This window comes from Rhineura floridana, chromosome 14 (assembly GCF_030035675.1).
Source record: "Rhineura floridana isolate rRhiFlo1 chromosome 14, rRhiFlo1.hap2, whole genome shotgun sequence".
Lineage (NCBI taxonomy): Eukaryota > Metazoa > Chordata > Lepidosauria > Squamata > Rhineuridae > Rhineura > Rhineura floridana.
Genome location: NC_084493.1, coordinates 26,195,937 through 26,212,996, shown reverse-complemented (window position 1 = coordinate 26,212,996; position 17,060 = coordinate 26,195,937). Strand labels below are relative to the sequence as shown.

The 17,060-nt window shown below is 43.6% G+C and overlaps 1 protein-coding gene across 5 annotated transcripts in view; it reads left to right on the top strand.

Annotated features, from left to right (window-relative positions):
• The window catches only part of MAN2C1 (mannosidase alpha class 2C member 1), a 38,498-nt gene that overhangs the window by 520 nt on the left and 20,918 nt on the right, over positions 1–17,060 (top strand). For 3 of the 5 annotated variants that reach the window (XM_061595234.1, XM_061595233.1, XM_061595235.1), the window contains exons 2-10: positions 1,898–2,068; positions 5,221–5,346; positions 6,441–6,564; positions 7,125–7,195; positions 10,627–10,804; positions 11,984–12,173; positions 13,459–13,565; positions 14,789–14,899; positions 15,346–15,438. In XM_061595234.1, the coding sequence (XP_061451218.1) occupies positions 1,950–2,068; positions 5,221–5,346; positions 6,441–6,564; positions 7,125–7,195; positions 10,627–10,804; positions 11,984–12,173; positions 13,459–13,565; positions 14,789–14,899; positions 15,346–15,438 (1,119 nt within the window). In that variant the 5' untranslated portion in view covers positions 1,898–1,949. Of the gene's footprint in view, positions 1–1,699; positions 2,069–2,444; positions 2,828–5,220; positions 5,347–6,440; positions 6,565–7,124; positions 7,196–10,626; positions 10,805–11,983; positions 12,174–13,458; positions 13,566–14,788; positions 14,900–15,345; positions 15,439–17,060 lie in introns of those variants that run through there. The other 2 variants (XM_061595238.1, XM_061595239.1) reach the window with 2 other exon arrangements.

The following is a 17,060-nucleotide window of genomic DNA, read 5'->3' as shown; positions in this document are numbered from 1 at the left end:
AATCAGACCCGTTGGTCGATCTAGCTTACTACTGTTTACACTGACTGGCAGTGACTCTCAAGGCTTTCAGACAGGGATTCCCAGTTTTCTTTTTCTCAAAAATAGTATCTAACGTTTGTAGAACCTGAGACAGGCACAATGTTCAGGCACTGTTTTTGTCATTTTTTGGTGAGAAACTAGCCTGCTCCCGCCTTTTAGGGAAGGGTCTTAGGTCAGTGGTAGTAGAGCATCTGCTTTACATGCAGGAGGTCTCAGGTTCAGTTTTCCAGGGAGGGCAGGCCCACACCATATGGTTCTGTGAGGGGGAAATCACAATTCCCAGGATTCTTCAGGGGGAACTCGTGCTTTAAATGTGTGTCGGATGTGCTTTAAATGTATGGTGTGGATCTGCTGGAGTATCCCCTGGCTGAACCCCTGGAGAGCTGCTGCCTGTCAGTGTTGACAATTCTGAACTAGATGGATCATTGGCCTGACTTGGTATAATGCAACTTCTATGTCCAGTGTTTTGCTTCCATCGCCCTGAAGAAGTCCTGCAGACTGATTTTGCCCCCTGAATATGCATATGGCTGGGTAGCTTCCTTTGGGAGTCAGTCTCATTCATGAAAACCCTATGAATATATCCAAAAAAGGTTCATAGGGTTGCCATAAGTCGTAAAAGACTTGAAGGCATATAACAACAACAAAATATATGGTGTGTGTGTATGTATATATGGTACATGTGTGTGTAAGAAAGTAGCAATCTGCAGAAAGGTAAAAATTGTATTGCTCCACCACCTTTTGCCTCTGGCTCTGCCCATTACTGGCATATGGTCTCCAGAAGGCAATGCAGCCCTTGGGCTAAACAAGGTTCCGCATCCCTGGGTTAGAGACACTGTGACATAGCATGTGTTGGGCTAGGACCATTGAGGCCTGGGTTAAATTTTCACTTAAGCCATGAGCCTCTGTGGGTGACCTCAGTGGGTGAGTCACTATGTCCCATCCTAGCCTACCTGAAAGGGTTGTTGTGAGGATAAAAGGGGAGAACTAGGAAACCATCCTGAGCTCCATGGAGGAATGTGATGATTAAAACAATAGGCAATGTACCATTCTTGCACAAAAGAGTACACATTTTAATGTATTCTTTTAAAGTGACTGTTGTGAGCCACTGTGGGGGCCAAAAGATGGGGTGTATATATTTTTAGAAATGATTTTTAAAAAAAGAGCCTCACCCTTTTAAAATGTAGTAGGCACATAGAGATCTATGTATTTTTGTATGGACATGGTCTTGACAAAAATATTTGTGTTTACCTATTTAGTCAAGTACTAAGCTGCAATGCAATACACACTTACCTGGGAGTAAGTCCCAATGGCGCTAACTTCTGAGTAGACATGTATTGGATTGCAGCCTAAATGTGCTATGCTTTGCCCTTCCCAGGACCCTGATTTTTAATCTGTGGGATAGGGCTGTGAGTGTCTTTTAATCAGTTTTAATTATGTTAATTTTAATTTTGAATCAGTGGGATAGAGTTTATTTATTTATTTATTTATTTCATTTGTATACCGCCCCATAGCGGTTTACAGTGATTGTCTCGTCCATAGAATGGCTGTTCGGCTCCCTTATCCATTTCTGTGTAGGTTGGACTATTGACTTTGAACGGAGACCTGCGGGACTGTATAATCAACATTTCAATAGCGATCTCCTTTCTGAGAAAGATTAACTCTGTGTCTCAGTAGAAAACGTTAGCCACTAGGGGCGGAAGCCTCTCTATCTCGAAACGTAAAATTAAGGGCAAGGACGGGCCTTCACTTTTCTCATAAGCATGCGCTGTTTTCTTACCTGCTTTCCATGGAACTTGTGTGTAGTCCTTTCGGGGAGCCTAGGAAGGACGGAACTATTGTGGCCGTTTGTGTTTTATAGCGGAATTATTTGGGCGCTGTACCAGAGGGGAAATCTTTTATCCTAAGGAATCATGGCGGGGTCCGGAGTAGATTTCAAGCCCGCAGTATTGAAAAACCGGCGTACTACATTCGAACGGGTCGAAAAGTTTATATCCGAGATATACTTTACTGACTGCAACATCCGGGGCAGGTAGGCTTGTGTTGGTCCGTTTGCTAAAGGCTTCCGCCTGTCCTCACTACCCACCATTCAAGAACAGAGAGTTTGTCATGCATAGAGAATTTAACATGATTATTAATTTTAGGAGGTTGTTGTTGCCATCTCTGGTCTGGAGGATAGTACAGTATAAGTAAGGTTGAAGAGCCTTGAGGGAGTCCTGCCTTTTACTGTTAGGGGCAGCACAAGAGCTCCATTACTGTTGCCAAGTTTTTAAGCGGTCCCTGTGGCTGTCCTTTTAATAGCCGTTTGATCTCCAGTCGTTGATCTCCGTGGCGCAGAGTGGTAAGCGGCGGTAACGCAGCCGAAGCTCTGCTCAGGGCCGGAGTTCGATTCCCAATGGAAGGAGGAAGTCGAATCTCCGGTTAAAGGGGTCGAGGTCCACTCAGCCTTCCATCCATCCGTGGTCGGTAAAATGAATACCCGGCATATGCTGGGGGGTAAAGAAAGGCCGGGGAAGGAACTGGCAATCCCACCCCATATATACGGTCTGCCTAGCAAACGTTGCAAGACGTCACCCTAAGAGTCGGAAATGATTCGCACTATAAGTGCGGAGACACCTTTACCTTTTAGTTGTAGATGTATGCTGTGAAAAGCGCCATCTGAGCTCCGCTGGATCAGACCAGAGAATTAGATCTAGTCCTCTACTCCACAGTGACCAACCTGATGCCTATGGGAAACTTGTGAGCTGGACGTGAGCACAATAACACTCTCCCGCTTGTGTTCCACAGCGAGGTATTCAGAGATGCCCTACTGATCCTGGACGTAGCATGTAGCCATCATGGCTACTAGCCACTGTTAGCCTTATCCTCTGTGAATTTGGCTAATCTCCTTTTCAAGCTGTCTAAATTGGTGGCCATCATCACGTAACTTACTGAATTTCTCAGTTGCCTTATGCAAATAAGCTTATTTTATAAATGCAATAAAATCCAGACAGTCAGAAACAAAATCAACCTCCTTCACCCAACCTCCCCAAAAACATTGACAAGGATCCAGCAATCAGCTGAGTGAAGTCAAAAGCTAAATATATATTCACTAATAAGCAAAAAACCATGAGGTTTAAGAACATACCTATAGCCAACAGATATTTCTATCAAACTTAGCAGGGAAATTGGGCAGCTATAGTGAATGCACCAGGGGAGCAGGAGACCTGACCTTCTCTCTGAGATATGGTACTGCCCTACAAATTTGTCAAAATCCAAACACAATTTGGGTTGGTCTTTCACAGTCCAATCCACTTGCTGTGTTGCTTGGAAGAATTTGGTAACATGTGCCTCTGAGCATATGGTGAGTGGTGGCAACACCTGCCATCTCCAAAGATAGAGAATTGCATTTTTTTAATGCTTGGTGGTGTTCTTCTTACTTTGCTTCTTTTTTGTGTTACTATTTCTACAGAGAATCTAACCTAGAAAATTATATTTCTCTCATTATTCATCCTAGAAATATGTGTCAGATTCTAACCTAGATTTCAAAGCCTTTTTATTGGTCAATGTCATATGATGGTGAAGACAGCCTTTTGTGTTTCATACTTGAGGTTATGCTCTATTTCTATTTTGGGCGCATTAGAATCTGAAACTGCACTTTGATGTAAAATTAGACTGATTACAATATGTTGTTACTTAAACAATGAATCTAGCTATTGGAAAAAGCAAACTTGGCCTTCCCAAGATGCATATTTTCAGCCTGCTATGCTTAAACTACTCCACTTAAGGAAAGGTGAGCATGGTCAATTAAAAACATAGAGCACACCTAGTATTTTGCAAGAATATATTTCACCTTCCACTGTTTTATCTTGTGCAAACTGAGACACTCCTCATGTCCATTAAAAAAAACTTAAGTAAAAGGTAAAAAGAATGAGATATTAAGTTTGGTAGTAGTTGCATTATTACTGGTGAGTAAAGCCATATGGAAAAGAAGAGTTAAGGGCCACTTCAATCTTGAAGGATTTTGCTATAGAGTTGCTAACTATCCAGACCATCTTGGACTATTAAAGAACACAGGCCTAGACTTGATTGTTTTTGCTAAGGAATTGCAAATACCTATACCAAGGCAGCAAATCCTCATAAAGATATTTGTTGTGTTTAAGGGTGACACTGAAGAAGATCCTAATTTGAAATGCATTGGGACCAGTTAAAGCCTCCTTTAGTGCATCCAGTTGATCAGCCTAAACTATGCCCTGGTGCAGGCGGTGAGGGATTTTCTTTACACTGGAAGCTGAGAACCTGCATCCCTTGGCCTAATTTTGAAAGCCTTCTGCAAGCAATCAGTTCAAATCTCTGGCAACAGTGATCAGTCCTTTCACCAGCAGCTGGATGGGAAGTAGGGAAGGGTAGCCCTATCCATTTTTGGTTTTGACTCCACCCATTGATGGCTTTGGCTATGCCCACTGCCATGTGCTTTGACCCCCCCCCCCGAGAGAAGATTCCACTTGACAGATAAAAGTTGCCCACCCAGATGGCTTTACACCACTCTTTGCTGCTTTCATTGTTTGTAGAAATGTGCAGTTGCTGCACATTCTCTGCATAAAAAAGCAAGCACACTGACTGGAAAAGCTCTTAGAAGCTGGCTTGGTCCACTTGTGAGGTGGGCAATACTGAGAGACAGTGATTGGCTCAGGGTCACCCAATGAGCTTCATGGCAAGTGGGAATCAGAACTCTGGTCCCACAAATCCTAGTCCTGTACTCTAACCGCTACACCTGACTAGCTCTCTATGCTTCTATGCTCTTAGGATCTGCTACAGGTGAATATGCCTATGGAGGGTAGGTAGCTCGGTTGGTTTGTATAGACTCACTTGAGATTTTCAATTGTAAGCACTTAAGCTGGCCATAGAAATCTGTTTAAGATATGAACTAGTTTCGTACTTTTAACCAAATGACTCTGAAACATCTTCAGTTGAAAATAGCCATTCATGAAAACGGCTAAAGCTGCTTTGAGAATTGTTGGCTAGAACTAGTGTTGGCCTTTTGTTGCACATTTCCTTGAGATACCTGTAGATGGTAATAATAATAATATAAAATGGAAAGTGTGAGGCACCGAAAAAGTTGCCTTTACCTGGGCCCGAGGAAGCTGCCATTTTGAGTACCATTTTCAAAAAGTTGATGACATTGTTCTGTATTTTTAACTTCAGGTTGTTTGGGGATTCCTGCCCATTGGCTTCTCTCTCTTGCTTTGAAACCTCACAACGAATTCCCTATGAGAAAGCTGTCCAACAAGAATTCAGGCCTGTAAAAGTTGGGGACTCTTTTGGAAGCATGTAAGTATTCCTTTCTTGAACAACAAAATGTGGCATAGCATACTTGAGCTGATTGCTGTTATCTCGCATGGGACTGAACTTCCTATCAGGTCACATGGGACTCATTTACCATTTCCCCCCTCTAATAATAATAATATGCATAATCAGTGGTGTGTGCTTTGGTTTAGCAAACAATAACTATGTCTGCATCTGTAAATAAATCAGAAAACAGATGTCTGTTGGAGGTGTGCTCAATGCAGTGCTGATTTTTTCCATATTTGGTGGTCTTGTCCAAGCAAACAAACCTTTTGGAAGAAGATAACACATGCAATCAAATTGATGACTGGGCGTTTCCTACCCCTAAATCCTTTGCTTGTTTTATTAGAATATATGGATGACTTGACACTTGTAAGATATCATGAGATACAGTGCAATCCTGTCTACTCTGAAGTGACTCCCATTGACTCTGAGGTTGGACTCCTGTACTCACTTACCTGGAAGTAAGCCCCATTAAACTCAATGGGACTTACGTCTGAGTAGGCATGTATAGGATTGTGTTGCAAGAGTTGTATCAGATTAAGTTCTATTCAGAGTTGACCCACTGAAATTAACTGACCTAAATTTGGCGTGTCAATTAATTTCAGGGAGACCATGCTGAATTCTCAGGTTTTAGTCGTTTGTTAGGTTCTTCTTGCAGGTAAATGCAAGAACCACTGACCTGCCCCTCCAGAATTAAAATGGTTATTTTTTTTAAAAAAACCAGAAAGCAAAGTTTACTTTATACCAACTTTCCCCAGCAGGGTGCCCTCCAGATATTTTGGAGTACAACTCCCACCAGCTATGGGGCTGATTGGCATTGTAGCGCAAAACATCGGGGGGGGGGCACCATGATGGGAAAGGCTGATAGACTCAGCAGAAAAAAGCAGGCACATTAAGCAACTATGTGGGTTATTTTATTTGTTGTTTTATTTAGCAAACTGTTTCTGAATGAAGTGTTGGGCAAACGCAAATACATTTCTTGCTATCCCCAGTGAGATTGTTGTCCTGTGGAAATTTGAAATAATTTTGCATTTAAAAAAAAATCATTCTGAAAGTGTGCATGTCACTTTCCTAAGGTGGCAGACCTGCTGGTTTAAAGTAGATCTCAGCATACCCAGAGAATGGGCAGGAAAGGAAGTGCATCTTCTTTGGGAAAGCGAAGGAGAAGGAATGGTTTGGAAGGATGCCCAACCCATTCAGGTAAGTGACAGCCATGAAACAACCTCAGCAGAGTGCTGATTGGCTGGCCCTTGTGACCATCACAAAGTCACTCATTCCACCCCACCCCATTGTTCAAAGTAGCTTTCTTTAAAAAGTCAATTGACTTTTTAAATAAGGTGCTGAATAAACATATTATTATTATTATTATTATTATTTATTAAACACTAAAAATACTCTAAAACATAAGTGGAGATAAAAGATGCACCTAATTTTTTTTTTTAAAAAAAACAAAGCGAAAGTTGTTGATGGTGGTGGTGGAGCGACATCCACACTGGATTTGGAGTGTATGGGGTGGGGGTGGGGAGAAGCAGCAGATCTTGCCAAGCAGCAGAAAAACTCTCACTGGCTCCTGCAGGGTGGTGGGTACATTTGTGTGAACCATTTGATTGTTAGCAGTTAGTCATAAGCCAGTGATTATGTTGGCACATTATTCCACATGTTCTGTTTTAGGCAGTGTTGCAGTCTTTTGTGTCACAACTAAAAGCTTAACCTCTTCTCTCTTCTCTCTCACATGTTTGTTTGTTTTTGCCATCTGACAGGGTTTGACTCAAGAAGGTGAGAAAACTAGCTACATTCTGACAGATAGTCTAAAGGAGACAGACCCTCACAGGTGAGCAAGGAAGCCCTTTTAACAATTCAGTGGGCTGCTGGTCGTCTTTGTTTTCTAGGAAGGACAGATTGCCTAGACCTGCTGAGCTAATTTTTGCCCATTTTATTTTGGCATTTTTAAAAAAACCAAAACACAGCCTGAAATTTGGAAGACTTGCCATACACAGTAGAGAGGGGATTCCCAAACTGTGGTCTGTGAGCTTCATTCAGGTGGTCTGCAGCACGTCCACATTAAATATTCCTGTTGATTTTTAATTATGTTTTGATTGCTTCTCTTTTATGTTGTATTTTATTGTACGCAGTTTGAATTCTGTGGAATGCACGTTGTAATTCAATAAAATGCAATCTAAGAAATAAGTGAAGCAATCAGAATACAATTAAGAATCATGTCGTGTCTAGCACAGCACATTGCAACTGCCACAACAGGCAGAAAAAATCATTATGGGTGAAAAAAATCAGGCAAGACCCTCAGCATTTTTCAGGTGGTCCACGGGGGGGGGGGAGTTTGGGAACCACTACAGCAGAGGACAGGTCTTTGGGGACAGCAAGCAGCTGGCTTGGAAGGACTGGTTTCTTCAGGTCCCCAGGCCTCTCTAACTGCATATGCCCCACGGCTACGGTGATCAGGTATAACAGATAGTAGGCATCTTTTGCATCTTATGTATTTGTGCAGAAGGAAGGAATTCGAGAGGGCAGCTTCTCATGTCATAGTATTGCAGAGTGGAGGCAAGCTTCTGAAATTTCCTCATGGGGAAAAATCATATAAATGAAAACTTCAGACTGAGAATGACTATGGGCCTATCCATTGTAGCAATGGGGAGCAAGTCCACAAATGCTAAAAGGAGAAGAGCCCTGTCCTCTGCTGTGGGTACCTTCAGAGAAGCTTTGGATACCGAATAAGCCAGGTCTTCTTGGACATCTATCTTCATGGCTGGGAGCCATCTCTGCCACTTGCTGAGCTGCTGTCCTTGGGTGATATTCAGTGCTAGTCCTACTCAGAGTAGACCCGTTAAAGTTAATAGACATGACTAACTTGGGCTTATTAATTTCTATGGGTCTGCTCTGAGTAGGAGTTAGTTGAATACAACCCCTTTTTCAGGGAGTAGTGGAGAACCTGTAGCAGTTGCTTCCTGACAAATTGCACCCCTGGGAGAGATGAACTGCTTTGCAAGACAGTTCCCGACTGTCTGGGGTCCCCTTTATAAACAAGTCCTGGACACTTAATTCTCCATGCCTCCCATACCCCTCTCAAAAGCTCTGTCATTGGACAATTGGAAATTAACACAAGACATACCTTGGGCTCAAATTAAATCATGACAATGAAAATGTATTTATGAAAAACGTTTTAGTTGAATTGGTGAAATGGCTCATTTGATTAGATTTATGGAAGGATGTGAGCAATATCTTAAGAATAAAAATGTTATGCACACTGGATAGACCAGGGATGGGGAACCTGCCACTCTCCAGATGCGGTTGGACTTCAGCTCTAATCACTCCCTCCCTGGCAGTGGTGAGCCCCAGCTGTCTCACGAGGCCCCAGGAGGGGGAAGGCATGAGTTTCACGTTCCCCAGCAGTCAGAAGGCGCGGAGGATCCAGTAGTTGTTGAGTCTCCTCAAGACCTTGGGGAAGGGAGTAAGTTTGACTTCGTGCCAGTTCCCACGGACTACGCTGCCTCCAAAGAGGACAGCGCACAGCCCCCAGACATGCCAGAAGAGCAGTTGGACAATGTTTCGGAGCGCGTGTTGACTCCCCCTTTACCAAGCTGCTCTCGGGATGCTTCAAACGCGTCTCCGCCCCCTGACCTCGAGCCTGTTGCTAAGGAGCCGCGAGAAACGGACAGGGCAGAGGCAGGGCTTGCGAAGGAGTCAGATATTACAATCCCAGACTTTTCCTACTTAAGACTGCAGCTCTCAGGTTTGGGTGCTGAGTCAACTTACTCTATACGCTGCAGAGCATGTGTAGAGTTTAGGGAATTGTAGTGAGTTAACATAGGAACTTCTATGAAGCGAATTGCCTTTGATGTATCTATTATTTTAATAAAACAAGAATTGCATTCACCTTTGTCTCTGACTCGTGGCTCTCGCCCTGAGCAGGACAGACAGCCAGGGAGTATGGGTGCTGTAGTCCAACAACATCTGGATAGCCAGAGGTACTCCATCCCTGGTATAGCTGCTTAAACTAAAGGATTCCTATGAGGATATTACTGCTCTGGCAGTGCAGTCCTATATGTGTACTCAGAAGTAAGGCTCACTGAATTCAGTTAGGCTTCTTCCTATTTAAGGGAGTGTAGGATTGCGCTCTGGGTGACGTTTTCTTAAATCAAGGGGAGAGCCCTTGGAGGAGCACTGGTGTCAGCGTGGACAGCCTACAGTGGAAACCCTGGAACACCACACAGTGCTGCAGTGCAGTCTGTATAGTTGTCCAAGACAGAAATTCATGGCAAAGTAGCTGGGGGACCAAATGGATTGGAGAGAAGAGGGCATACTGGTCTTCTGACAAGCCAGACCCACAGGATCATATTTGATCTAGCCAGCTTCCTAGTTGCAATTCTGTCCATTACAAAGGAATGGGCCGAATCCCATATGGTTGACTGCCAGCAGGTTGCAGAACATTGAAAAGTGGGGAGGAAAGAAGGAAAAAAGCCAGATAAACAATTGGCTGCTAACTTTAGGTTTGAGTAACAAGTTAAATTATAAATATATGTAACATTTCACTTTTTTTGGTAATGTTCTTTGTTAGTACTGCTGTAACGTGGAAAGTTAGATGTGCTGTTTTGTTTCCATCATGCTCTGATTTATATTTTGTACAATAGATGGCCCTTGGCTAATTAATTAAGAGTTTGACTTTAAATCAATTGTTTAATCTTTTTTTGAAACTGTAATGCATCTCCTATTTTTTAAAAAAGTAGGAACAGATCGATATATTACGATGCAATTTTAATTTGATTGGAATAACTCTTAAAACAATGTTTTCTCTTTCCTTTCGGTGAATGTTCATTCTAATTTTTTAAACAAACATTACTCAACACTTAATACTCAGAGCTTGGTGCTAAAAACATCATTTTAAAAAATGCACAGAGCAAACTGTTCACAATTACAGCTGATATGAAACTTCCATCTTAGCCCAGGGCAGATTGAGGCGCCTGCTGAAATAACCAGGTCTTCATTTGCTAGGGACAAGGAGATGTCTAGATGGGCAGGGATATTGGGCCAACTAGTGGTAAGGCCCTGTTTGGGTCCTCCTATTAATCCAGGGGTTAGCCAATGTGGTGCCTGCCAAATGTTGTTGGACTACGATCCCTATCACCTCTGATTATTGGCTGTACTAGCTGAGCCTGATGGGAGTTGGAGTCCACTAACATCTGGAGGGCACCATGTTGGCTACCCCTGGATTATGCAAGAGAGATTGCTGACACCTTTTCCCTTCTCTAGCTTGACCCTATATGTGGAGATTGCCTGCAGTGGTCTGTTTGGAGCTGGGAAAGGCAGCATGATTGCACCACCTGATTCGGACAAGAAGTTCTCCTTGCACAAGACAGAGCTGGCAGTCTTCAACAGAGATGTCCATGAGCTTCTGGTAGACTTTGAGATCCTTCTGGACATGACCAAGGTAAAGTGTATATTTCATGTTTTTGTTGTGTAATATTAACGTTGCACTAGTGGAAGTTTTTTTCCTATTCTGTAATCAATTAGATGTTTGCATATGCCCCAAAGCAACTGTGCTTAGACTAGAATTGGGCAACTTAGGAAGTTGCCTTACACTGCGTCCATCTAGCTCAGTATTGTCTCCACTGATTGGCAGAGGCTGTCCAGAGTTTCAAGCAGGGAGCCTTCCCAGCCCTACCTGGACATGCCAGGATTGAATCTAGGACCTTCTGCAGTTGCTCTACCATTGAGCAGTGGTCCTTCCCAATGTTTTGCGAATACAAGATTCACAGCTGCACAGAGGCTTGACTTCACTGTTTGTTCAGTTACAGTCTGTGCATATGTTTGCTGGCATGCAAGTTCAATTGTTTGCTTCTTAATGCACTGGGTTGTGGACTTAGAAAACAGTTTATTCTGGTTCAGGGTCCTTAGATGATCTATGGAAAGGATGAGAACATGGTAAATGCTGCCTCCTTTAATAAACAGTGCTGTTAATATTTATTTTGTATTTTGGATGGCTTCCAAATATTTATTTATATTATTTAACAAAATGTATCTACCACTTGATTGTAATAAAACCTGGTAAAGCAGTTTCCAAAATTTTTAAAACTTTAAAATTATCAATAAAAGACAGTAAAAAACAGATATTTAAAAGATTCAAAAGGTAATTAAAATGAACAGTTAAGCGAAAACGATATTACAACATATGTCAACTACGTATGTCTAGATAGGCTTGCCTAAACAAAAATGTTTTAAACTGTCACTGAAAAGAGTACAGCAAAGGTGCCTTCCTAATGTTAATAGGCAGGGAGTTTCAGAGGTAGGTGTGCATTATATGGTACCTGTAACAATGCCAGTTCCGCAGAATAAAGTGTTTGAGTGGGCACATATGGGGTAAGGCAGTCCCGCAAGTAAACTGGTCCTAAGCTGTTAAGGGCTTTATTTACTAATAGTAACACCTTGAACTTGGCCCAGTAGCAAATTGGCAACCAGTGCAGGTCTCCAAGCAGAAGTGTTATGTGCTGATAGGGTCTCACTCCATTCAGCAACTGTGCTGCAGCTTTGTGCACTAACTGCAGTTCCTTGATTGAGACTTATTTGGGCTATGTGTTTTGCTAGCATATTACGTTTTCCTTTCACATAGCTCCTTGGGGAGGAAAACCAGCGGAGCTTCCAGGCACTTTACGTAGCCAATCGGATGGTTAACCTGTGTGATGTCGCCAACCCATTGACTTTTCCTGCAGTGCATGAACTTGCCTGCTCTATCTTCAGACAAAAGAATGGTGAAAGCCAGCACATCATCCATGCGATGGGCCACTGTCACATTGATTCTGGTAAGAAGAGTGCTTGGGCTGTGTATCTTGGCACTGTGCTAAAGGAAGGATATCTGGGTGCATTTGGTGCCATATGATGGAGCATTGCGGGTAAAGGAATAACTTTCAGCCTGGGTGGTGGGGGCAGGTTCTCATTGTGGAAAGCATGCTTATACATCGCAGGGAAGCACATTCCAACTTTACACATGTGAGAGAGAGAGACCTGCCAGATATAGTGCTTTACACACCAAACAAATCTATTTATGCTTGCTTTTGCGTAGTTCTGTTTCCAAGAGTCAGGTGTTTGTTTTTAAAGAATTGGGAATTACTGTCAAGGACTGGGTGGCAGACAGTAAGGTGGGAGGCGATTAGGTGGGAGGGAAGAGTTGACAACTGTGGAATGATGGAAGTTATGAACAGCTGCAAAGAGAGTGTTGCCAAGGAGCTGAGTGGTTCTTTCTGCAGATGAGTAGTGATGAAAATCTGTGAACTATTTCACTGCTATGTGTACTTACCCTAGTATCATTGAACACTTAACTGTTGAGTAAACATTCACAGAGCTACAGTTAGCTTTCTTCCTGTATTAGCATGGATTCCAGTAGCATCAACACAGTGTAGACAATCACAACTTGATTTTTTTAATGTCAAGATTCTAGTCTACATAACTAGAATCTTGAATATGTTCTGGCTTAGAAGAGAGGGTCTAACTGCAGTTTTTGCGTAACTCCAATTTCATGTACCCTGACATTTACTTTTGTTACTATCCATATATTAGGGCTTTTCTGCATGATCTTTTTTGTTTTCTTTCCCCTCCACAATAAATGTACACTCCCATCTGTTGTACACAGTCCGTGTTTCTTCCTTCAAAGCTGCATTTCTCTGATAGGGTAATTGCTGTACATTTCTGTCTATATGAATACATTTCACTGATCACAGATTCTGGGTTTTCTGGCTGCTGAATTTAGCACCTTAGTTATATATCTGTCCATTCGTGCATGTGACTAATGAGAGTTTGATTTCTTGTGTAACTATTTGGATGTTATACAAGAAGCTTATTTTCTGTCTCTTTTGATATGGGGACAAGTAAGCTAGAATTGTGATGGCAATAGGCTATTGAGGCATCATAGAATCATAGAATAGTAGAGTTGGAAGGGGCCTATAAGGCCATCGAGTCCAACCCCCTGCTCAATGCAGGAATCCAAATCAAAGCATTCCCGACAGATGGCTGTCCAGCTGCCTCTTGAATGCCTCCTAAATAAAAAGCGTAAATGTGACAGTGAACTTCTACCTGCAATTGTCCTCTTAGCCTGGCTGTGGCCTTATGACGAGACGATCCGTAAATGTGCACGCAGCTGGGTGACTGTCATACGCCTGATGGAGAAGAACCCAGAGTTCACTTTTGTCTGCTCACAGGTATTAATGCGTATATGTGCATCTATGTCTCAGTTGACTTTCCATATATTTAGCTTGGGTTTCTTTTTCTGGCTCAAGAGTTAAGCCAAAAAGTCTTTTGAGTTTTGACCCACCCTATTTTTGTGATGTTTATGATTGTCAATTGTTTTAAAGGATACATTTTAAATTGTTGTAACCACACCCAGAGAACTCAGGGTGAAGGGCGGGTAATAAATTTGATAATAATGATGATGATGATACTGGTGGTGGTGGTGGTGGTGGTGGGACTGATCATAGCTCAGTGGTAGAGCACACACTTTGCATACAGAAGATCCCAGGCTCAGTCCCTGAAATGTCTAATTAAAACTGTCAGATAGCAGATACTCAGATTGATTTTGAAAACATTTTAATCCATGGGTGGGGAGCCTTTTTCTAGTGTAGGTCAAGGGCTGCACCGCTGCATGGACAAGCTTCTGGGTGGCCACATACCAGTGGTGTACAAGGCCAAGACCCCATCCACACATAACCACCCATACATTTCCCGCCTGTTCACTCATCCATCAATCTACATACTTCTTCCCAATTCACAGTCATTTAAACGTTCCCTTCTCTTGCTCCCTATACCTCCTCCTTTTTCTCCCTCTGTGCAGCAATTTGAATTAGGAAAATATTCCTATTTGCATGAATGGAATCCACACACCCCCAAGCCTAACTTCCTCCTGTGGGGTGGGGCTGAGGAGGGAGGCTGTGGGCGGGATCTAAAGGCTCCACCGGCCATACCTGGCCTGCAGGCTGCTGATTACTTATTTTAAGTGATTAAAGGTTGCAGTGATTCTAATTGTGAGTTGACAACACAAATAATGTATGGTGAAAGGCTTCAGTATTTCCTACCTGGAATGATTGAAAAGGTTGCAAGCACACAGATTCAGGAGAATGTTGAGAACTGATCTGTAATTTATAAATGAGGTGTACATTGATTGTTAGTTCAAACTTTTAGAGCAGGGATGGAAAACCTGTGGTCCTCCAGATATTGCTGGACTACAACTCCCATCATCTCTGACCTTTGGTCATGGTGGTTGAGGCTGATGGGAGTTGGAGTCCAACCAAATCTGGAGGGCCACAAATCCCCCATCCCTGATTTAGAGTCACACTGTATCCAAATCTGGGTGATGGTATTTATCCACAATATGGATAAAACTTGACCGTTTTTAAAATTATATACATGGTGGCCTTTTTAAATACAGGCTCAGCAGTTTGAATGGGTGAAGATTTGGTATCCTGGATTGTACACTATGATTCAGAACTTTGCGAAAGAAGGCCGTTTCATACCTGTTGGGGGCACCTGGGTGGAAATGGTAAGGATGCAGCAGCTCTCACTTCTCAGTCCCAGTGCAACACAGACTGCTGAGGCCAAAGGGGGCAAAATGTAGCCTTCCGTTTACTTAAAAGGCAAGTGTTCATTTGTACTGCTTTGCAAATTAACTTTAAAGCAGGATGGCTGACATGTTGGGCTGTGCAACTCCCATCGGCCTCAGCCAGCATGGCCAATTGTCAGGAATGATGGAAGTTGTGGTCCAGCAACATCTGGAGGGCACCACATGAACTACTCCTGAAAGAGATTTCACTGTAATCTATTATCAGTACTGCTTGATCTTCCCTTGTACCCTAGGCAAGAATAAAAGATCCAGCTAATTCTTAGCTGCAGTGGTAATTTTTCTGGGAGGGGTAATTGTTTCAGTGAAGATGGCTGCTGGGGAGAAGGAAGGGCCACAGGTTTACAGGTTTGTGATTCGTCCCCCAGGATGGCAACCTTCCAGGCGGTGAATCCATGGTTCGCCAATTCCTGCAGGGACAGCGATTCTTCCAGCAGGAATTTGGGAAGCTCTGTGCAGAGGTATGTGTCTGTTTATGCTTTGCATTTCCTCCCGGCCCCATACACTACCTTTTGCCCAGGGGTGGGGAGCCTCAGGCCCGGGGAGCCAAATGCTGCCCTCCAGCCCTCTCCGTCAGGCCTTCAGGACACTCCCCAGGCTATGTCCTTCCTCACCAGCTTTGTTCTGTGCCCTCCTCAAGTGCTTTTTTCTGGCTGGAAAGTGTCTTTGAACTGTTGCAGCGGATGTTTGCCTGGATAGAGGTGTGTGTGTACCTCTGACTTTTGCATGATACAGAGGTGAGCATTCCATTTGCTGCTCCATCAACATTTGCATTTGCCCGCCCACCACTAGCATATGCCTCCTCGAAGGTTCCCCACAAGGGGATGCAGCCCTTTGGCGGACAAGGTTATCCACCCCTGCTTCGGTCCTCCTTTCCACAGTGGATGTTATTTATAAGACTGATTCAGCTTCCCTTCCAAGAGTCCTTCACGTCTGGGTCTATACCTTGGTCAACTCCTTGGTTTCTGTTCTGTCTGCATTCTATATTTGCCCTTGCCCTTCACTAGCCTTTGTCTTGACAGCCAACTTTGCAATATGGCTATCAAGGGAAAGCCACTTGAAAGGGGCCTCCCGTTGGCAGTTGCTCTGTGCAGCAAGCTTGTTTGCTGTGTACTGAGCCTTCCTACAGTTTCGCTACCTGCCATGTACCTTGTTTTTCACTCTGTTGTCACCTGCCAGGAATGTCAAGGGAACAAAGTTGCAGGAGGATGTGTCTGTCTGGATGGTATACATGAAACTGCTCCACACAGCACACCATTTTAAGTAGACCTGGCCCAAAAGTTCCCAAAAGAGAACTACTGTAGTGTTTATAAGAGAGCTGTATGATTGAGAGCCAGTGTGGTGTAGTGGTCAGAGTGCTGGACTGGGACTTGGGAGACCAGGGTTCAAATCCCTGCTCGGCCATGAAGCTCACTGAGTGACCTGGGGCCAGGCACTGTCTTTTGGCCTGACCTACCTCACAGGGTTGTTGTGAGGATAAAGTCGGGAGGGGAGGAGGAGGAGAACCAATTGTCTGTCTGCCACCTTGAGCCCCTTGGAGGAAAGGTGGGATCTAAATGTAACAAATAAATAAATAAAGCGGACCTGTTACAAACTGTTGCAGTGTGGCATGCTCCTGTGCAGAGTGAACATAGGAAGCCCATTGGTCCATCTAGCCCAGTACAGGCACACCCCGCTTTAACATACGCAATGGGACCGGAGCGTGTATGTAAAGTGAAAATGTACTTAAAGTGAAGCAATTATCTATGCATGTACTGCACGGCAATCGCCACTAGATGGCAGTGGCGTTATGCCATTAAGTGTCCGTAATTGCGAAGCGCACGTATGTTAAGCGGGGTGTAGTGGCATATGGAGCATGTACATTATAGCGAGGCAACGTTAAGTGAAGCGACGTTAAGCGGGGTATGCCTGTATTATCTCCACTACTGGCAGTGGCTTTCCAGGGTTTCAGGCAGCGGACGTTCCCAGTCCTACCTGGAGATGCCAAGGATTGAATCTGGGACCTTCTGCATGCAAAGAAGATGCTCTGGCCCTGAACAGTGGCCGTTCCCCTGTAGTATGCATGGGGAACCTTGGGCCCAGG